General features: G+C 53.4%; 6 protein-coding genes across 6 annotated transcripts; 2 read left to right on the top strand and 4 right to left on the bottom strand.

The window, feature by feature from the left end:
* Positions 1–2,657: 2,657 nt before the first annotated feature.
* On the bottom strand, positions 2,658–3,221 carry CABS01_15895 (uncharacterized protein; the record flags this gene model as incomplete). Its single annotated transcript, XM_060549228.1, has 1 exon — positions 2,658–3,221. The coding sequence occupies one exon, from the start codon at positions 3,219–3,221 to the stop codon at positions 2,658–2,660; it is 564 nt and encodes a 187-aa protein (XP_060390840.1).
* Positions 3,222–3,851: 630 nt separating this feature from the next.
* Positions 3,852–4,659, bottom strand: CABS01_15894 (uncharacterized protein; the record flags this gene model as incomplete). The annotated part of the gene is made up of 2 exons (XM_060549227.1): positions 3,852–4,512; positions 4,571–4,659. 2 exons carry the CDS (start codon positions 4,657–4,659, stop codon positions 3,852–3,854), a joined length of 750 nt encoding a protein of 249 aa, XP_060390839.1.
* A 3,145-nt stretch (positions 4,660–7,804) lies between these two features.
* On the top strand, positions 7,805–9,221 carry CABS01_15893 (uncharacterized protein; the record flags this gene model as incomplete). The annotated part of the gene is made up of 3 exons (XM_060549226.1): positions 7,805–8,079; positions 8,530–8,865; positions 9,104–9,221. 3 exons carry the CDS (start codon positions 7,805–7,807, stop codon positions 9,219–9,221), a joined length of 729 nt encoding a protein of 242 aa, XP_060390838.1.
* Positions 9,222–9,409: 188 nt separating this feature from the next.
* Positions 9,410–9,766, bottom strand: CABS01_15892 (uncharacterized protein; the record flags this gene model as incomplete). Its single annotated transcript, XM_060549225.1, has 1 exon — positions 9,410–9,766. The coding sequence occupies one exon, from the start codon at positions 9,764–9,766 to the stop codon at positions 9,410–9,412; it is 357 nt and encodes a 118-aa protein (XP_060390837.1).
* Positions 9,767–10,725: 959 nt separating this feature from the next.
* CABS01_15891 (SMP-30/Gluconolaconase/LRE-like region) lies at positions 10,726–11,849 on the bottom strand (the record flags this gene model as incomplete). The annotated part of the gene is made up of 2 exons (XM_060549224.1): positions 10,726–11,216; positions 11,429–11,849. 2 exons carry the CDS (start codon positions 11,847–11,849, stop codon positions 10,726–10,728), a joined length of 912 nt encoding a protein of 303 aa, XP_060390836.1.
* Positions 11,850–18,775: 6,926 nt separating this feature from the next.
* Positions 18,776–19,024, top strand: CABS01_15890 (uncharacterized protein; the record flags this gene model as incomplete). Its single annotated transcript, XM_060549223.1, has 1 exon — positions 18,776–19,024. One exon carries the CDS (start codon positions 18,776–18,778, stop codon positions 19,022–19,024), a length of 249 nt encoding a protein of 82 aa, XP_060390835.1.
* Positions 19,025–21,395: the final 2,371 nt, after the last annotated feature.

Below are 21,395 nucleotides of genomic sequence, written 5' to 3'. Positions count from 1 at the left end.
CATCCAAATAGGAAGACGGGAGAAACATTACGGCGCTGAGTTATCTACCCTTAGACTCTCCAGCGGGTACGTGCTGATGTCCCGGCCAGAGTCATCGGGATCGCTCGCCTCCGGTAATACTTAGCGTCCTCCGGACTCCGGGCGCCCCACTTGCCGGGACGGCGCTCGCGGCGACGGTAGCAGTATTGAAGGACCAAGGTGCCTCACAGCTGCCTTTCGCCTTGTTTGATCCTTTCTATATGTATGCCAGTCAGAATGCAGAGGTGCAATGGAACATGTTCTCAGAAGAAAGCCAAATAATTGAGGGAGAGGCTCAGAGTAAATATCCATCTCAATACATGCATCCGCTTCGAATTTTGCCGGTCGTCTCGCGCTCAACTCGTCTTGCACTTGCTGGAGCATTTGAGCCTGGCGCCGCGGACATATTTTGTGTCCCATTGAGAAGAGGGCGGAACGACTGCAGGGCACTTTAAAGGTATCTGACTCCCAATCTCCGATCTGTTCTCCCCCTCACCAGCAACCTGTCATCCGGACCCCACCAAAAGACCACATCACCCAATCAAAGTCTCTAATAGATGTGGTGCACTGCAGCAATGTACTGCACTAACAGTGCACATTGCCGCGTTGGAACAGAGCATATCGACGAATTCGAGGACAGCGCTCTTTGTGATGAAAATCGGAGTTGCATTGGATGCTTTTGCGGGCTGTGCTTTGTGTATGTGGATGTATGGGCAGTTGCTGCGCCGCACCGTCGCGTGGTGCCGGACCGAGCTTCGGGGGTTGAGCAAGAGTACATAAGCCAGATTTTGTCGGAAGTTAAGAAAGCCCCTGTAGCCAAGTGGTGAAGGCGCCGTTCTTATAATTACATCATCAATGTGAGAAATGCGGAGGTCGTGAGTTCGATCCTCACCAGGAGCAACCTTTTTGCTCCGAAGCATTTGACCCATCAGCTTAACAATGAATCCATCAACACCTGACGGATAACTTCCTTCTTAATGTATGTGCCACTGATTGCATACATGCCGACTACACATGCATTTCCAAGCCTAGTCGGAACCCAGTGGGGCGATCCAATAGTATGTCTTGGTGCATCACGCCTTATTACATACAGTGTGTTTGCTTGATCGTTGGTGTGTAAATGAAGCCTAGAGTTGATTGATGTGGATGGGATCGATTGATTAGTCGATTTTTCTCCACCTGGCTAATCTCTTCTGATATCTTGAGTTTAACAAATCATGCAAAGGAGAGGCATCGATATGTAATGTCGAATAATGAGGCTCTCCTTCCTCCACCGACTACACGGGCAAAGGGCTGACTAAATTGCATAGAAGGGGGCCATGGTCCTTCGGGGTTTGTGATCTCAAGACAATACGTGCTCAACTAATCCTAAAAGACATATTGACTGACAGTGTGCAGAAGAAGCAGAGAAAACCTAACCTCGAGAAACTTGACAGTTGGGCTAATGGAAAGGCTATTCGATGACGGCTCGTCTGTTCTACAAGACTTCGAACGCAAGTCATGATTAATGAACAAACAGACACATGAGCCAGATTGTATTCCAAGTGTGACTCTGTAATTGGGGAGGGAGAATTTGCCACAACGCCCGTTGCGAATAAGCTTTTGCAAGTCGTCGAGGGATCCCTGATAGAGGGGAGAAGCAAGAGAAGTCTTCCGACATGGCCCAAGAGCCATAGGTTCATGGAATCTTTAGGAGAGCGGCGATGCCTTACGGCAAGAGGTGTGCATGATACGATTGAAGGGATGGAGTTGAAAGCAGACCATATTCTTTTGAGAATACATCGTTGACCGCGATTCTGAGAGACTCTCTCGCCTCCTGAGCAATCTTCGACGAAGCCAAGTCCCTACTGATGACGACAACGAACTCAAAAAGCACAAACTCAAAACGACTCTATCGCGTGATCCGGTGACGACTCATGATCATGACGTCTTCCTCTCTGAACAAGCTCAGATTGACAAACTGCAGAGCAAAAGCCTGAGCTTCTACAGGGGACGAGGGCCCTCAGTAGCTAAAAGCATCGCCACAACAAACTTCTCGTTCGCGTCACGCTTGAGTTCTGTCACCCAGTTTAAGCTTATCCCTAAATCTTTGCATTCGTGGGCAGAGAGTTTTTCGTCAACGTCCTACGGTTCGTTGCGAATGATTGCAATCATCAAATTGATCACCTTTCCACTGTCAACGAATCCCTCGACGGAGAGACAGGTTGCCAGTAAGTGCGACCGGGTTTCTGCTTGCCTACGACAGACTCGGGACTTGTTTCACGTTACACGGCCACCCAACCGGAGCTCAGTTGCCGCTCACCTGACTAAGTAGGTGGCGTTCGAGTGTGCAAGAAGAGACACACTCGGCATATTCGGCCAAAATGGAAGGGAAACAAAAGGAAAAATCACCAACTAGGCTGCTGATGTGTAGAATACGCCCAGAGGCAAAAGATTTGACCAGCCTGGGGGTCGAACCCAGAATCTCCTGATTACACGTTCTTGTTACAGAATCGTAGTCAGACGCCTTGCCATTGGGCCAACCGGCCATTTAACGACTCGATGGAGTCGAAGGGATGGATACCCGTTGATGGGAGGGTCACAAGCAGAATCTGCTCTTATTCCTTTCATGCGAGGGTTGTTGTGGGCTTTATGGTGGATTAGGTCGTTGAAATTTTCCTCAATGTGCGTGCGGCAAAACGGGGACGCAAATAGCTAATTCGGTGGGGATAGGGGGAAAAAAGAACGAAAGAGAGAAGAGCGCAACAAAGGAAGGAAAAAGTGGGCTTGCCTCGAGGGGCTGTGGACTCAGACAGGGAAAGCTTCATTTGACGTAAAGCCCGAATCGTGGGAGTGAGATCTTTATTGGTCGTCGGTGTCCGGTGCGACCGGATGGAGCGGCCGGAGCTCTCGGACTTGAGTCGGGAGTGTTGGCTAAGATATTCGACTAATTCTACACAGATGGCGAGGTAGCTGCCAAAGGAGGGTAAAGAATCGTGCAGAGCTACATTAACACATCTCGGTTCAGCCACTCGGAAAATCTCATGAGAGAGGGTTGCATTCAATCTGTTGATCAGGTCGCCGGAGAGATCGGGTCCCGTCGCTCGTAAACTTGGCCTTGGATGGTGACACTGGTAAGTAAAGATGTAACGAACCGAAGGGGGGGAGGGGGGAGGAGGGGGAAGCAAGCAGGAGAGAAGTTGAGACGGCCACAGCGTGCACATGGGTATAACATGACCTGCATGTCTGTGGGTTTGAAGAAGTTGGTGTGGTGGTTGGCAGGGACCAGAGTGAAACATGTTTCCATGGGTCCAATTCATGAAACGAGAAAAGGGATTCCTTGGTGAAGAGGAGGCCGCGGACATCATAGCGCCAAGTTATCTCGTCTCACAAATGTATACGCATCGACCTATCCGAGATCACTGTGTAGAGAGCGGCGAACACTCGCAACTCACTGCGACTAAGGGACAGAGACAAACACGAAGATGGGAATAAACGTCTGACGCTTGGATTGCTCGTTGTGGCTATGTATGTACTTCCGCACTCCGGTCTCAAACCCCTAACTCATCCAGACGTCTCAATGACAGCTCCTAGGCTGCCTTCTTGAGGCCGTCAGGGACGAAAGCCCACGGACTCGACCACCACTGAGATGGAGGAAGGGTTCCAAAGGGAAGGAGATTTGCCCACGTCCTATGCGGCTAAACTCTTTTGTCACCACATCTGTTTGGCCTTGTGAAATCGCCATAACTGCGCATTGTCGTAAACCTCGTGAACCGAATCAAGCAACCAGCACCAGTGCTGATTTTCTCTATCCATTAACCTCCAACCTCCACAACCATCTGCTGAGACGTAACTCAGTTGCCGTTGTTCTTGCCCGCGGGGATCGCAGGAGCGACAGGGGCAGGTGCAACGGCAGCCGGCTGAGCGGGAGTGATGGGCTTCGCGGCGCCGTTGGGAGCAGCGGCCGGAGGGTTGGCGGCGGGCGCGGCAGCAGGAGGCTTGGGGGCAGCGGCGGGAGGTGCAGCCGCGGGAGCCTTGGGAGCAGCGGCAGGAGGAGCAGCGGCAGGAGGAGCAGCAGCAGGAGGAGCAGCCGCGGGGGGAGCGTTGCCCTTGCCCTTAGCAGCAGCACCACCGGCGGGAGCAGCAGGAGCAGCAGCGCCTTTGCCCTTGGCAGCAGCACCACCGGCGGCGGGAGCAGCAGGAGTAGCGGCCTTCTTCTTCGCAGCACCGGCGGCGGGGGTCGCGGCCTTGCCCTTGGCCTTCGCGGGGGCAGCAGCCTTTGCCTTCTTCGCGGCCTTCTTCGCCTTCTTGGCCTTCTTAGCCTTCTTGCCCTTCTTGCCCTTCTTCTTCTTGAGAAGCTGGCGGGCCCTCAGAGGGACGGCGTTCTCCTCAACCTCGATGTCGGCGACCACACCGCTGGTGGTCTCGACGCCGGCGAACGAGGGAATGGAGATGTCGCGAGCCTCCTTGCGCTCCTCGCGGTCCTCCAAGTGTTGGTCATAGTTGTTTTGATAACTGAAAGTGTTGTTAGTCGGCTTTCTCGATACAACACGAGTGATGCTCCTGGACCTACCTGACAGCCCTGCTATCGATATCTGTGGGAGCACTGCTGACGCTAACGATCGTCGAGGCGAGAAGGAATCCGAATGTAAGGAACTTCATTTTGATGGACTGAAGTGAACCGAAGTTGATGAAATATTAGATGATTCTGTGATGAATGTTGAACCGAAGCAACTGTTTCCAAGGGAATGTCTGTATTAAATTTGATACTGTGAGGCCTGCCGTCGAACCAAATCAAAAGAAAATTCAAACGACGCGGAACTGGTCAGATCTTTATGTACTCACTCGTCCTTCGTCCCAAATCAGGTGGCCCCAATACGACTGTGAGTGGCGTGAGGCGGAACATGTCGAGACATTGTGACCGAGGGTGCCTGAAACCACTCTAGCAGGACAGATGTCAATGTGCTGGGCGCTGAGCCACCACTCATGGATCAAGAGACGATTTGTCGATATCCTCATCTGCATCGTAATGAGAATAGCAACAGCCGTTGAGTCAGGCCAACCGCAGAGAGTCGTTTCGGGACTCGGTCCATCGTCGTCCCAAGTCCTTTACATCCAGACCTTCAGAAAGGGTAAGGTGCTCGAGGCAACCGAAACTCTGTTCCCTCGTCCGAAGTCTTCAGTCCCACACCCTTTTCGTATCATGCAGCGCGAACCAGGGCCACCCACAGACTTTGTAAGGTTATTCATGCTTGATTCGGAACTCAAAGGTCGCCCCTGGCCAGTCTCAGGAATAAGCATTGGGGATCCGGAGAGACATCCACACGATTAACCACGACCACGGGTGATCTGCCTGGCTCGTGCCCCTCTTCTGATCCTCTCTTCGCGTTTTTTCATGTTTGAAGGCAGCAAACTTTGTTCAATCCCCCTGATCCCCTTTTGGTGGTTGAAAGATGCTGTGGTTGGGCCGTCGCTGCAGAACACAGCAAGGTCAAACCGCCTCAAACCGCTTCGCTTCGTCCCACCCTGCTCGTCGTCTTCTCGACACCATTCGTTGCATGGTTGCCCACGACTCAATCCGAAAACGACAAGATTCGATAGGCTGGCGGATTAAACGTCCCAGGGGGGGATTGCGCGCATTTCTTGACGTTCTCGAGAACTGCTGATATGCGCAATTGACAAATGACTAGGGCCTGGTGACGGAATAAGAAAGAAGCATAGAACTGTAAATCTGACAGCCCCTTGTCCTTGAACTTTGGTTCAGCTCCGGATATCGTGTTCACCGAGGAAAAATTCAAGGAAACCCGTGATGCGAGGGAATAGACTTACGCGGCGCGGGTGCAGTATGCCGTCGTCGGTGGCCGTTGTCAGTCAAGCTTTTTGACACGGCGCTTAAAAGCCGAAGAGCCGTACAGCTTCAACGAGTAGATGCAGCCACAAGGCTGCCGAAATACCGAACCAGTGATCTAGACAGGCAATCGAACGTCGCCTCACGCGATCCGCAGGTTCCGCCCCCGCGGGGAAGAAAAGGGGATCCAATCTTGGACGTTCGGGCCCCGGGCTAGTATCAGAAGCGTGGTAGTGTGTAGGAGAAACCTGGCGTGCCTGGTTACGGCTGGGCTTTGCGTTCAGCCCAGAAAGGCCCCTTGCCTCAAAAAAGCCTGGACCGCACCACGCACAACCTCGACTGGGCTGTGTTTTCTTGGAGTATCACATGATGTCAATGTCGACAGGTCAAGAGAGGTCGACAAAGGCACCGGCCATGGCCGAGGCGTCCAGGGTGAGGCCTTGGAGGTTGAGGAAACGATGTCCTCCAAGGAATCTGCAGATCCTTTGTTCCATAATCTTTCTCGCGCCTGATATCGGTTGCATATTGGTTACAACTCTTGGCATCCCCGGATTCCTGGTTCCATCGCAGATCAGTTGGTAGGTATTTGGAAATAATCGTTTGCAACTCGAGACACAGGCCACACTGCGGTCCCTCGGGTTCCGATTTTGGAAGTTTTAGACATGAGCCGCTCACTTCAGAGACAAGTTTTGCCGGAGTCGTGGGGACTCTGGGAGACGAGGTGAGCATCGTCGCAGCCGAATCCCAACAGGAAATCCCATCGATCCCACCGGGACGACAAACTATTTTCATTCGAGAGTCCATTTCAGGAAAACCACCTCGTCCGTTGATGAAGCCAGTCAGTTTGACAACGCCCATGAGGCAATTGAGAACGAGGACGGCATGGACTTGTGTGGCTGAGTACGGCGACTTTTGCTGTCGGTGGCCGGCTAATAGGCAAAACAGTTCCCGCTTCGTCGCAATTATTTCCGAATGGAAAAGCACAGTCACCTGACTGGTTCCAGGAGTTGAGAAGACAGAGACCGTCTGGAATATGTAGTCGAAATCGTCCCTTCGAATCCTCCAACGTCCCGCTGCCTGGAAATTGATGCGCATAACGGCCGAACGATCCTGCAAAGTGTCGTTCACATAGAGGTGTGCGTTCGGGCGCAGGCGGTGCCACAATGCAGACTGAATATGAAAGGGAAGTGAGTCTTCCAGACAGCACTGGCTGACCTGGCAATCGACGGGCCATCAGACGAGGTCGTCATTTTGGCACGTCGTGATATCGAAGTGAGATTATGCTCCGCGCTGGTGTTCCGTAGGGTTCCGGGAGAGGCTGACAGCTGCAGGAGCTGAGATTAACTTAAGTTGGCTGGAGGTTCAGATGGATATAAGAACCATAAGGCAAAAGAAACTCTTCTAGTGCAGAAATTCCGGCAAGCATTCTCATGGCAACTTAATTGCGCGCAGTGGGCAACGAAGGGCCCGGTGCAGTCCGTCATGATAGAGTTGGGAGGTTAACCTTAGATTGGAGAGCTTCTTTTCGCGTGATTGATGACGACTTTCTAGGTTCCTTATCTGCCTGCCCAGACTTCCATGTCTCTCCCAATCTAATCGGCTTATCGGTGCTCTCTTATCTTATCTCACATGGTAGGAGCTTTCTCAAGTGTGTTTAAACAATACTTGTGCTTTAGCGTACTATTAGCTGTCTATATGCATCTAGACGCACGTCACTCTTTCTAATCCAGTAAAGATGCACAAACCCGAGTCATCTCCATCTTCGCATCCACGTCAACCATTGTTGCTGTGATGCAGTGCACATATTCTTCAACAATGTGACACAGCCAAGCAACCTCCGATCGTTTCTTCACTACCACGCTGTCTGCCAACGAGCCACACACATCATCAACCACACATACACACACCTGCTGAAGACGAGCAAGTGAGGTTGCGTGTCGCTGCCCGCGTTGCATCACAATGCCCGGTGACGAAGAAGCTGCCGCAGCTTCAGCACCAGCAGGAACAGGAACAGCAGAACATACAGCCACACCGCCGCCAGACGCCAAGATCAGCGCCGCCGATGGCCGTTCTTACTGGCAGGGCATCGATGCCGACGTGAACGGTATGCTGGGCGGTTTCCCCTACATCAGCAAGGTCGACCTGCAGGGCTCGCGCAACTTTCTCGCCAAACTGGGCATTGGCTCGAAGAGCGGTCTGCGGACGGTGAGCCGCGCTCTGGAAGGCGGGGCCGGGTGAGTTTTTCTTGCGACTTTCTTCTCTTCCGTCCGGTGTACCCGTACATTGGACATGGCTTGCGTTTGATTTTCAAAAGTCGACCTCGCAAACTTCATATCCGTACACGCCCCCTGGCGTCCCTCACCGCTATCTCAACTCACCGCCTCCCAACCTTTTTTTTTTCTTTCTTTCTTTGCCTCCTTCTGCAGTTGCTCATGCTCAATTTACTCCATACTCTGTCTCACTTTCACTCTCTGTCTACCCTTACCCACCGCAACCGCAACACTGCACGAGCGGGCCGAGCTAATGATTTGCCTCTCCTGACCCGTTTCTTCAACCCTTGTCTTACTTTTTGCATCTCATGTCGGAACCTCTCACCGTGGTGTACGGATACTTGCTGCAACATCCCTGTCTCCCCGGTTCAAGTCTCCGTGTCATGCAGACCCTTGCTAACCCCCAACCCCCAGCATCGGCCGCATCACAGAGGGTTTCCTTCTCGATGTAGCTGAACAAGTTGACATCGTCGAACCCATTGCGAAGTTCACCGCCGCTCTACAGGAAAAGTCTGGCGTGGGATCCGTCTTCAACATTGGTCTCGAGGAGTGGAAGCCACTTGATGGCACCGCCTACGACCTCATTTGGAACCAGTGGTGTCTCGGCCACCTCACCGACGACCAGCTTGTAGTCTACATGCGCCGTTGTAAGGCCGTTGTTGCCCCCAATGATGGTCTCATCGTCGTCAAGGAAAACTTGAGCACTAGCGGTGTCGATCTATTCGACGATGTTGACAGCAGTGTGACGAGGTGAGTTCGCCTTCAAACCTATCATCTTCCTCCCCGACTTCCTACCCTGGTCTATTGTCGCCAAGCTCTCCCACCACAGCCCGTCATGTTGTTGGAAACCTTGCCTCAGTAGCGGTCATCAGTTTACTCTCAATGGCCCACGTAACTGGATGGTCTGCGGCGCATGCAAGACACCTGCATAATACATGTACATACACATACATACACAGGACACTGACGCATGGCAAACGCAAAACAGGGTGGATGACAAGTTCCGCGCCCTCTTTCAGCAAGCGGGTCTGCGCCTTGTCAAGACGGAGCTGCAGAACGGCTTTCCCAAGGATCTATTCCCGGTACGCATGTATGCACTCAAGTAGCGGGCTGGAAAAACCAGCGGTGGGACGGCACGGCGACGGCGGCGGCGGCGGCGGCGGCAAACCATGGATCCGGGGCTCATCGCCGGGAGACCAGGGGTCCTGGGGGCCGGCTGGAAGGGCTAGACTAGGCCCAGGTTAAACCCAAGAGACACAATCCCGCAATTCGATTTTTCCCTTCCCCTGGCAGTCTAGCATGGGAATGGGATGACATGGCGGCTCGGGCTCCGATCTACTGCACGATGCGGCAGCCCCCGGTCGTTCGTTCCTTTGGGGAGCCACTTTAATTCTCCGATCTCAGAAAACCGGGACTGCGAGAAAGCAAGAGCGTAAGAGAGGGAGAAACACCCGGCCGGACGGCGGTACCTGGTCCGCACGGGTCTTGTATGTATGTGTACATGACCCGCGACCAGCCTGCCACGTCGATGTTGCAGATGCAGCAGATAGGCGACGACGGACGACAGGTGTGGGTGTGGTGGGCGTATACAAGACCGCCAGGTTCGTTGGGTTAGGCTGGGCCATGTTCCCCCTCCGCGGGCTACATACATGGCCTTTGCCTTTCTGCATATACACTAGCGATGTCGGACGTCACTAGCTGCACCTCTTCCCTTCGCCGCTGCCATACGTCCCGCGATGGAATGCAATGGGGTATGACCAGTTGGGCATGCAGTGCAAACGCAGCAAGGAGCTGAGACTTTGCGAGAAGCATTGGTGCCCAAAAGCAAAAAGAAAAAAGCCAGTTGCATCTCCCCTGCTTCTTCCCACCCTCCGTATATGAATGGACCTGAACGGTGTAAAAGTGAGGCGAACCTGCTGCATGCTGCAGTTCTATATACAATACGGAGTGCATATCACCAACTCAATTGGCAACAAACATGAGTCAAAGGGCTCTTTCCTAGGCAAACCGCCAAAAGATATTATCGTGAAGCGCAAGAAGCGCAGGTTAGACAGGGTGTTTAGGCCTCGGACCCGGTGCCATCGACAACGCATTCTGCTTCCAGTCCTAATGAAGCAAGCTATCGTCGTCCACGTCCGTGAGAAACCTGGCCATTGAAATGTCACGATATCAAGGTAGCATGAGTCTTTAGCAATCGATAGCGAGACGCGGGTAAGCACGGCGACGAAGAGAGGGAGGCCGGGAGAGAAAGAGCGGTGTCGTATGCTTCATTGCCGTCATCAACGCATCCCACTATCACCCTCTTGCCTACCTAGTTTCCTTTGGAGTCTGGACTCAGAAACCCTAGCCATTCATTTTTCCAGGCCCCCCCGAAGTACCATAGCTCGTGTTCCATTGTGAGGGTATCGTGAAGGACGCGCTTCGTATCTGATGCAGCTACGTGACACATGCCCCCATGCTCATCAGACCCCATCCGTGGGAATCGCGGCCATGAACCCATGAAACGAGACCACGACCTCAACCACGATACGCGCTACTTTACCCCAAACTCACGTTGAACCCTCAATCCAAAGCCCGGATCCATCTCCCCCTCCCCGGGAACCCCCTCCATCAGAGCTTAAACTCAAACGGCTCCAGACCCCTGGCGCCAACATCGACGCGGAACAACGCGCCCCCAAGCTCCCTCTGCTCCTCGGTCCCCTCGTCCTCGCCAAGCTGCGCCGTCGTGATGAAGAGCTCGGTCCCGACAAACTGCACGCAGCTCGTCGCCAGCGTCGGCACGCGCACCTCGCCAAGGAGCCGACCCTGGGGCGAGATCTTGAGCACGCGACCCTCGCCGTAGACGGCGTGCCACAGGTTGCCCTCCGTGTCGACGCGGAAGCCGTCGGGCTCGCCTTTACCGTCGTGGCTGTAGAAGACGCGCTTGTTGGAGAGCGCGCCGCCGTCGGCGACAGAGTAGTCCCACGCGTAGACTTTACGGTCGGTGGAGTGCGTAAAGTACATTGTCTTGTTGTCCGGGGACCATCCCACCGAGTTGGGGATCAGGATATCCTGGAGGACTTGCTCGTTGCCCGACTTTCCGTCGAAGCGGTGCAGTGCGCCTAAGGGGGGAGGGGGTCGGTGACCCCGATGAGTGAGTTCATGTTCTTCTTACAAGGTTTCTTCTGGTGCATGTTGGTTTTTTCGGGAGTGTGCTTGCGGTGAAGAGGTTTGTGTTGTCATGACGACGGGGGCTGTGAGGTGAGTGAGAGATGCGGTGTGACAAGGGTTCATGTCACGTCCCCCGCCGAATGAGAGAGTATTCGTAACATACCTTCAACCTGGAAATCACCCAGCCCGAAATCCGTCATGGTACCAAGCCAAAACCGTCCGTTCGGGTCGACGGCGCCGTCGTTGGACCGCAGCCTCTCATTGTGCCGGTCGTGCAGCTTGGCGACGTACTCGTACTCGCCCGACCGGACGTCGAGCACGGCGATGCCGTACTTGAGGCCGACCAGGATCTTGTCGGCCGGGTCGACCCCCTCGACGTCGGCCGTCACGCCGACGGGCACGTCGAGCTGCACCGTCCGCAGGGACTCGGGCCCTTGCTCGAGGTTGACAAAGTGGACCCTCTTCTTCTTGATGTCGACGAAGCGGAGGATGTTGGCCGCCCTTTCGTAGTATGGTCCTTCGCCCAGGCCGCAGTGGATGTTGAGGTACGGCTTATCGACCGTCCATGTCTGAAGAGGTGCCATTCTGTTTGGTTGTACAGAGTGAACTTTTGTGTAATATCGCCCGGCAAACTCGATCCAAAGAAACGTTGTTTTGGTCGGATTGTCACTCTGTCCTATACTTGATACTACTGGAGATTCAAGAGTGAGGGATTTCGCGATGGGGAGGTTTAGCTATATCCTTGTACAGATAGTAAACCCGGGAATGCTGTCTGCGTAAACGAGTCGTTTCGCTCAACATTTACCCGAAGGAAACCCGACCGCACCACGTTTTTTTCTCGGTTCGGTTCGTCACTCCGCAGACACTCCGCCCGGGTGAGAAGAAAGCGTCTTTTTGGAGAAGTAATAAGAGAGGCAGACGTCACGACAGCGTCAGCGGAGTCATTCTATTACCAACTCTGTAAAGAGCCAGCTTTTATCAATGACAACTCGCTGGGGATATCCCGCCGTTCCGCTTGGAATTTTGTTATCTGGCCTTTTCCCCTGGGATGAAGCATCTTGCCCACCCCGAGAAGAACCACGGAGCCAGGCGTTCGTATTACCCGAATAGTCGAGTAAATACGCGGAAGACGGGCCGCTTAGCCTCAGTCCCGCGATTTTGTGTCTTGAGGAACGAACACAAGATTGATCAAAGTCCACAAGTGCACACGCATACAACACACGCACACATTTGCATCGAAGAATGGAAAACCACACAGGTCGACAGACTTGCCCATCTCGAGGCCTCCCATGATAACTGAAAATGGGAGACGGAATATCCCGTGTGGAAGAAATTGGTAGCCTAAAGTGACCTAGGAAATTTCCGTAAGGAGAGAAAACAGGCCAAAAGAAATAAGATGCAAAAAGCGGACAAGGGTAAGAAGATGTTTCAATAAAACTTCAAAGAAAATTTGACCGGCAGATCTCAGCAGAAAATCTCCTGATGCAGCTCATCATTGCCAAGTGGGCAGAAAACAAACACAAAAAAGCCAAGGAGCGAGCGACGCTTGTCAACCCTGTATCTGTAGTTTGTTCGGTTCCGGATGGATGATCGTTGCCCGCCGAGGGCGATCTCGTTGGTTTGGAAACTTTGTATCATGTCGTTGTAACTTTGTGATTTCGTACATAGCGTAAGTTCATGATCGACCAACACAATGAGATTCATTAGCAAAAAAAAAAGAAGAAGAAACCCTTGCACCAACAGAGTTGTGACTGGTGTTGAATTCGCAAGGCTAAGAGGTTGTTGTTGATGCAAGACGAAATGTTTGCTTGCAGGCCCCCCAACACCCAGTTCCGGGGGCCCGGGGAAGCATTGGGTGCATGTTCCGGGACGGCGGTGCCGCGGAAACAAACTTGTGGTGAGTGAGATGTGCCAGATCGTCCGCGCCCCCGTGACCCTGGCCCGTCGCGGCCGAAAGTTGAGTGAGTGAGTGAGTGAATGAGACCTTGTGCGAATGAGTGAGTGAGCTGTGTGCCTGTGAGTGAGTAAGTGAGCCGAGGGCCGCCTGTCTGGCCGCGCCCCCAAACGCGGTTTCGTCACTTGTGCAAGTGATGTCTCTCGCCATTTTTTTTTTCATCCGAACGTTGGTCCCAAGAAGTGTTTGCAAACAAGCCGTTCAATTCACGTGCCGAAACTGGCCTGCGCGTAACGGTTTCCCCTTATTCTTTACTTCCTCGGGCTTGGCTACGAGCCTCTAACCTCACCTTGGCTCCGTTGCGAACCCCTCCAGAAGGGGGTCAAAGCAGCTTGTAGCTGTCACGTCTGTCAAGCGAAACCCGCTACGCTCATCGAAGATTGGAGGAACAAATGGAAGATGACCAACGCGAGAGGGACCGAAACAAAAAAGGATGACCCGCTCTAGATGTATTTGAATACGAAGAAACGGGAGGGGAATGGATGGACATTGTCCAGGTTTTCGTATCAATCCAATGGTACCGCACCCAGGAGGGCCGAGGAGGGACCTTGAGCCTTGAGGTGAGTAGTTCATGGGCCAGTCCAGGCCAACAAGTTTCCATCATTCATGGGGTAGCCGTTCATGTAGGTAAGTATGCTATGCAGTGCGGCCCCCTCCCCGATTGAAATGTTTTCATCATCATCAAGGGCTTTTTAGGGGGTGATCAGACATCAATGATCGCCCGCAACCCGGGGGGAGTTAGCAGCGTCTCCTTCTTGCAAATTTCCCGAACGAGGGGTGGGGTTGTAACGAGGGCTCGTTCACGGTTCATGGGGAGGGATTTCGCGCTCTCATGAATCGTGCAGCTGTTCATTCGGGTGCGGATGCGGGTTCAGGCGGGAGTAACCAAAAAAGAACCATCGATGACATGTATATGTAGCCTTACGAAAACAGTAACTGCGCGCATCTTGTTGTCAAGATACTTTGTTTGCTGTCCATACAATCGCCTGACCTTGGAGTGAGAGGTTGATTGGCGCGCTGGCTCCGGGAGTGATGAGCATCGTGCGAGAGAAAGGGTGTTCCTCGTCACGAATGCCTCCAGAGTCGTATCGGTTAAGAGCTCCGTCGCCCTGACGTCGCAAGCTACTCACCAGTGACAGTAACGTTGGCGTTGGAGCTGCCAATGTTAATGAAATGGCGAAGCTCTTATTAGGCGCGCATCACTCATCCAGCCAGGCAGCCCCCAAACCAGGTAGGCTTCAAGCAAACCCAAGCAAGCACCTTGCCTCTTTTCTCTCCCCAAACGGCTTGCTGCATAACGAGCAGCAACCTGCACGAGGCGGGCACACGGGTCACCCGCTGGCCAAAAAAAAAGCCCGTGTCATTGATCATCACGCGCGTCTGTGCCTCTCCTCTTTCTCTCTCCCGTTACCTATCGACAACTTCGTTTCCGAGCTTGGTCTGGTCTGTCCAGCAAAGCCAGCCAGGCAGGGGGTAACGGAGTACGGGGCAGGAAGAGGTCGAAGTCGGTTGAGACTCTGTGAGAGAGAGGGTTGGGCGCATGAACCACGGCCCGTGTGAAGCAACCGTTTATTAGTTGCAGCTGCAAGATGCATGCCATCCTCACATCACGTATTATCCGCTATCCGCTTCCGCTCCCCCTCCCTCCCCTACCTTACTTCGCCGTGCCTACCCGCCCTGCCTTGTGCCATCACATACCTAACCTGCTTCGTCAGGGTAGCATTCTCTCTCTTTTTGGCCCTCTACCCTTGTTTGCTAAGGGGGTGGATGAAAGAATGACTGAAGAGAAAGAGGATTAGATGCGTGTGTAGCTGTCCCCTCAACTCATTTGCCAGTTGGCGAGATTTGAGACGACATCGATCGTCTTTGGCCAGGGAAGCACCATCCACACGATCGTCGGCGCACTCCAAAAGTATCACCTTTCAAATTTCTTCTTCCTTCTTTTCGTGCGTGCGTCTGCGGCCTGTCAGGGAACCAAAGAAGAAGTAGAGCCGTCACAGCACTAACGATACCGCGCCAATTCATGCCAGTGGGCGGTTCGGTTCTATTGGATGTGCGCTGCTGCTGACTAGTTTGGAAGCCAAATTACTAGGGACGGGCCGGACAGTGAAGACGGGCAGGGAACAGGCATTCAATCCTCTCTGTCTCTCTCTCTGAACGCGCGCTGTGTGTTATTAGATGTGACCTGTCGATGTCGAACGAAATCTTACCATCATATATGCTTTTGGTGGCTTGGACGAAGGGGTAAAACCTGGCAAAGCGACGAGGGCTACCAAGCTCTGGAGTTGGTCTTGTAGAGCACCGAACTTGTTCGTGTTCTGAAGCATTCAGCAACACACTTACATGCCGCTTGGAAACTCTGAATGGTGGCGGAATGCAGCTTTCGGCTACCAACAGCATGCCAGTGTAATATCTGCCCAGCAACCCAAACAATATCCCACCTTACATGCGCTCTGGCCTGGCTGGGTTCAGGCGTTGACGGCAGTTGATCATCGTAATTAACGATACCCCCATTCCTGTCGTCGTTGCAGATGTCTCACTTGTCTCATCATTATCAACCGTGAACTTCGGCCCTTCGGTGGGGGTTCATCTCGCAACTTCCCACGACGCAATGTTAGAATTTGGGCGCGTGATTGATATTATTGCGTCTCCCACATTCGCCGGCCCCTCTCTTAGGCTCTTTTAGCCCAGGACCCCGAATTGGTCGAAACTTTGTGACGACTAACACGGAACGAAACGTAGCGCCGTCAAAGACCGCCAAACTTTTCTGTCTTAGCTATTCCAAAGCGGTTGGTTGGTACAGAGGGGCCTTGATAAACCTTGGAGGTCTGCTGGGGGGCAAGTGTCTTGGTACCAATTGGATAGATTTGCTTGCCGTCAAACACCATCATCATCATCGCATCCACTCCGAATAACGGAGCTTTGGGTCGGTGATGTACATTAGTAGTATTCGTAAAGGCGTGCTGGCGATGCCATCTTATCAAGGGCATAACAATAGACTCTATCCCCTCTTTTTTGCCCAGAGCCTGCAACTATGCCGCAACCTACCTGCCCAGCACGGTGCTTGTTTCGCGCGTCGGCTCTGGAAGCGACGAGTAAATGAAAGCTTGAAAACCAGGGGAATGCCTCCAGATAGCATGGCCATGTTCCCAGCTCGACGTTACATCCGGTCGAGTTCATACTCCCTGCGAATGTCGCGAACAAGGTCCGATGAGATGAGCGTTGCCCGTTCGTCTCGAATCAAGGAGGTACGCTATTCCAGTCCCGACGTTGCTTCCCTTGGCTCTGGCACATTGCGGGCTGAAAGCTCTTTGAAGGGATATCCATGCCCGCGGTCTCGAGACGTAACATTTCCGAAGTTGATCAAATTTGAGCCTCGCAACGGGGTGTGAAGCCAATCTTGCGGCGAGACAGGGTAGGGTTCCTCTTTAGCCCTGATATGCGCCTGCGCTGTCTCCATATTGCACTGTACGAAGTACTGCACTGCCTCTCATTCATCATCTCATTCCAGTCACAGAAGCCGCTGTCGCCAAATCACCGATGTAAGTTTGGTGTGACGCATCACACAGGTCGTGGTTGGCTCTGGACATTCGATACTCACTCTCGTCACGGAAAGCTCGGGGAGCTTCGCGGTAAGATACGCGCGCGTAGCTCGCGGTAAGACCGGAAACAGGTTTGAGCTGGTCTCGTTGTCGCAATAACCCCAGTTCATCGGACGTGTGCTGCAACTTCTGTAACTCAAACCAACTATCTGTACTCCGTACTCCGTACACTCAGTCTGCATAAGTCAGGTCCCTCGCGAACGTGATTTCGTCTGGCGAGGTGATCTCGCGCGCGCGCGCACACACACCCGTGTTCCACGACTAGGTTACTGGTAGGCTGGTAGGGGTGCATCGCGTGCCAGATTCCAGAAGCTGGGATCAGAAGGGCAGAGCCGAACGAACATGCCGGATTGCGTACCAGCACAGCATCGTTGTTTTTCGCGGAAGCGCGAAATATCCCGGAAGGGCTAAGACAGTGTGGTATTATTGCGGCTATCCACTCGTTTGGAACGACTCATTTGGTGAGGCGGGTTAGTGACTTTGCTGGCGGCGGGAGGCAACCGCCTCTCTGCGATGATTCGCACCAAGCACCATGGTACTCTTGTCGCGGGCTGGCTGGGCTCTTGCTCGTCAGCTACGTCGCTCTGCTAGTCTATCCTGGTGTCTAAGCCTCTGAGGTATTCGTAGGCTGTGAACCGTTAGGTCAAGTATTCGTGACGCTATGTGAGTGTCGTCTCGTCTCATCTGGAACGAGACCAAGGTACCTCTGTACTCGGCCTGTCCCTGAACACCTTACCGTAGGCGATAGACAGAGGTGTCAGGGGCCGCATATTGGGCCGCAGGTCGCACTTCCTTCCTTCTGGGGCCTTACATAGAGCTTATGCAGGTGGCCACGGTGCATGTACAACGACACGTCCCGCGGGTGGTGCTGTGCGTCGCTGGGGGCCAAGGATCTGATATCACACGTCGCGTTGGTAGGGTTGGCAGCCGCGGGCGTGATATAATGACTGACTTGCGCCGACCACGCTGGAAGACAACCAATAACAGTCTCCGTTCAGCTTCGAAAGCTGCTGGATCCTCTCAGTGTCTATGAACTCGGCACCTAAGGCGCATTTGGCCTGGCTGCCAGAGGAGAAAGCCTGGCAGTGGGCCGCTCAGAAGAAACCAAAAAGAAAAGCCGACGTGAAGAATGAGTTCCTCCCCAGAGAGAAAATTAAACGATAATACGAAGAAGAAATGAGACACGGTGGAAGGGCGTGGGTGGGAGACCATTAAGTGTGGAGAGAGAACAAATGGAGGGTGAGATGGAGGGTCTTCCCAGAGAATCTCAATTCCCCAGCTAGGATCCTCTTCCCTACATAGTCCTCCGCTCCCCATGTCGCCGCAAGTGACCGTGTGACGGGCAGCTGGAGCAGAAGCAGAAGCCTGTGCCCGGTGGCCGGTCATAGTCGGTGTCGGCTCACTGGGGCCATCTTGGGAGCGTGGGAGCATGCGAGGGGGGGAGCCTTGCCGTCAAGGATGGTTGGTTATTTCAGTTCGTAGGGTTGCCTGCAGGGGATATTACATCGAAATCGATAGTGGTGTGGGGAAGCTTTTTCTTGCAGCGAAGAAGCAAACGAAACAATGGAGGCAGGTTTGACAATGAATGCTCAATGGAATGCTGAGAAAGAGTGCGAGGGAGAGATAGGATCAGATTCTGGAGCGATGATTGTAGCCTCTTTGGAACTATGCATGTGTCGTCCATCCTCCAACATTAAACAACGGAACAGGCCAGCTGCTGAAGTTGGATCACCGGCCACCCCCCTTCGGACTCGTTGCAGATTTGTTTAGCCATGATGAGGTCGCCGGTGATACGTTACCAATGGAAGCATCCCGTTCACAGTGGGCTGAGATGCACGCAAGATGTGGCCATGTCTGCTGGCGACCCGCTCCTGTGGCGTATGTTCGCTGCCATGTCCCAACGAGGTTTTTTGTCCGGCATCGATCCAGAAGCAGCGACCGTGGCCGCCCGTGAATGGTGTTCCAGGAGGCCGGGAGGCAGGGCTTGCATGGCATGGCACGGCATGGCCTGGACGAGGATCCTAAGATGCAGCGGGCGGGATCAGAAGAAGGTGGTGAGCATCGCATCCATGGCCACGGTCAACCTGCCAGGAGTGCCAGGAGTGCCAGGAAGTTCATCTATTCAACCCACCCGACACTCGATGTGATGCGCGCAATATGTTTCCACGAAGCGGATGCACCATGCGTCCTAGTGTGGATCTAAACAGACCATCGGTCTGCTAGCTTGCATGTTATGGGGGTTAAACTTTGCACGTCAACTGACCGCCTTCTACGAGCGTGGAATGGATTTGCCTGTATCTGTAGGGCTAGCATGCAATCATCAGTTGGGGAGGTCTCTGGAGCTTGCCGGATTCACCTCGAGAGGGGCAGATACACGAGATGTGCGACTCAGGTCCCTGCTTTGAGAAGCTCCAGAAGCCAGACAAAAGTCCAGTGACTATGGAACTCTGTAGGTACTACCAGCCTTCGGGACGGACCATTGGTCGTCTTCTTGCAGTCTGCGCAATGTTTCAATGAGACACGGCGGGAATAAGACGCTGCGGGCGTGTCGGGCAGCAGTGAACGACAAGTTGGATAAGTGAGAGCGAAGCAGAGGCAGAAGCGTGTTTGTATCCGTTCAAGCGCCGACTGCATTGCTGTGCTGTCATGGAAGAGCTGTCGGTGCATGAGACAGAAAGCGGTCATGGTTTCTTTGACGGATTGTGTATGGCATAGACAGACATACACCGTACTCTGTAGTTCGTACACGTATGTTTCCATAGTGCTCGAATCGTAGAGCCGGCCTGGACGTGAATATGACAGGTCGAAATTCGATGAGCGTGAGACAGAAGGGCCTTCCGGATCAAGATCGCCGCAGTGGGCCGGAGAGAACAAGTATCCATAGCGTCTGGGAGTTGTGTCCGTCCGCTGGCTGCGGGAGGAATGGATGAGACGAGATCGTTTTTGATGAGTCCTTGTCGTCTTCTCGAAAAGACGGTGACGGTGACGTTAGAGCAAGCCAGGGCTAGATTCCGTCTTCCGCGAGAGAAAATGAGGAGCCAAAACGTGTCCAAGGTGCAGCTGGGATGGCGTGGGCTGGGAGGGCAGGGATAAGCGGTAGGCATGCCAGCCCAGCTGCCCAGGGCCTAGGAAAACCTACTCCAGCGGTGGAGAGGAAAGGCAGACAAGAACGATGGCGAGGAAGTGGTTCCGTTGAGGATACCTTTAGCAAGCGCGGACCAGGAAAGCCCCAGGGTGAGGATGGTTGTGGTTGTACAGGCGTGATGTGTCAGGGAACAGGGGATAAGGAGGAATGTGGATGCGTCATGGGTGCCCAATATCCAGATGGTTCAAGTGCAAGTGCGATGTGGTTTGCTTGCTTGCTTTATTGTGCTGTGCTGTGCATCGCGTCACATCACGCAGTGCATGACTGGGCTGGCTTGGGTCGTCTTGCAATGAAGGGTTGTCAAAGGTGGTGTTGAACAACTCAGAATCGTCTCAGATGGTCGGACTCTTAGACTCTTAGACTCTTAGACTCATAATCACCGTAGGGCAATTGTCAGCAGTCAGTTGAGTAGGCAAGCATCGGATGCCGTTTTGAGACAAGACGAGTGAAGCTTGAGACATTCAACGATAGACTCGCAGCTTCTTTTGTCTAGGGCTCAGATACTCGGAGAAACTCAGAGTGGGTGTGAATGCCTTTTGGGGAGACATGAGAGGAGTCGAGACCTGGGAGCTAGTTGCAACACAAGCGGGCGGGGTGGAAAAAAGAGATGAGAGTGATGTGATTAATGAGCGGGGAAGAAGGGAACTAGACAGAGAACGAAAGGGAGAGAACCAGAGGAAGAAACGAAATGAAAAGATGAAAAGCCAATTTTGGTTGGCATCGACGATGAGTAAACGGTGCGGCACTTGACCGACTGTCAAGACTCAACAGCCAGGCTCATGCTCAGGCTTTGGCTCAATCTCGAGTCTCGATTATCTCATTACTATCACGCTGCTGCGATTCGATTCGTGCTTTGCACAATGAAGCGATGAATGTCGTCCGTTCCCTTACCTCCCGCCCCCAATTCCAATTACCACCTTCATCCCAGCTTGTCCTATGCCGTGATGCTTGCATGTTTGCCTAGTGGTCCCTCGCAAGGAAATTCCGTCATCAAATAGACTTCCTTACCCACGGCTAGCAGCTCCTCATTATCCATCTTGCGCAAGAAAGGACACAAACACTCGTCGACACCACCTGAGCCGTCCCCTCCCCTCCTAAAGCTCGGCCCAGGAGCGGAGTATGTCGCCTGTCTGCCCAAGCCGTCGGAAGGTCAGGGTCCAAGAACGCATGACATCCAATCGAGAGCGAGGTCAATCAAGTACGATACACAAGTTGAGTTCCTTGCAATTAGACTCTGCTGAGAGTCTGGCACACAAGTTCCAGATACACACCGTTCTTCCAAGCTCCAGCCTCCCCTTTCCCGCGTTGCGGCTTGCCCCAGATTCCGAACGATACGCTGCCTACCGAACTCTAAAGCACCGGAGGGTTGTCGCCATCGGCAGCAAGCCGGATCTCGCCTCGGAAGTAGCATCGTGCTGCCGGTGGGCAC

The sequence above is a fragment of the Colletotrichum abscissum genome (genome assembly GCF_030869225.1).
Source record: "Colletotrichum abscissum strain IMI 504890 chromosome Unknown Scaffold_76.1, whole genome shotgun sequence".
Classification (NCBI taxonomy): Eukaryota; Fungi; Ascomycota; class Sordariomycetes; order Glomerellales; family Glomerellaceae; genus Colletotrichum; species Colletotrichum abscissum.
The sequence above is the reverse complement of the archived record's forward strand: the minus strand, read 5'-3'. Positions and strand labels throughout refer to the sequence as shown.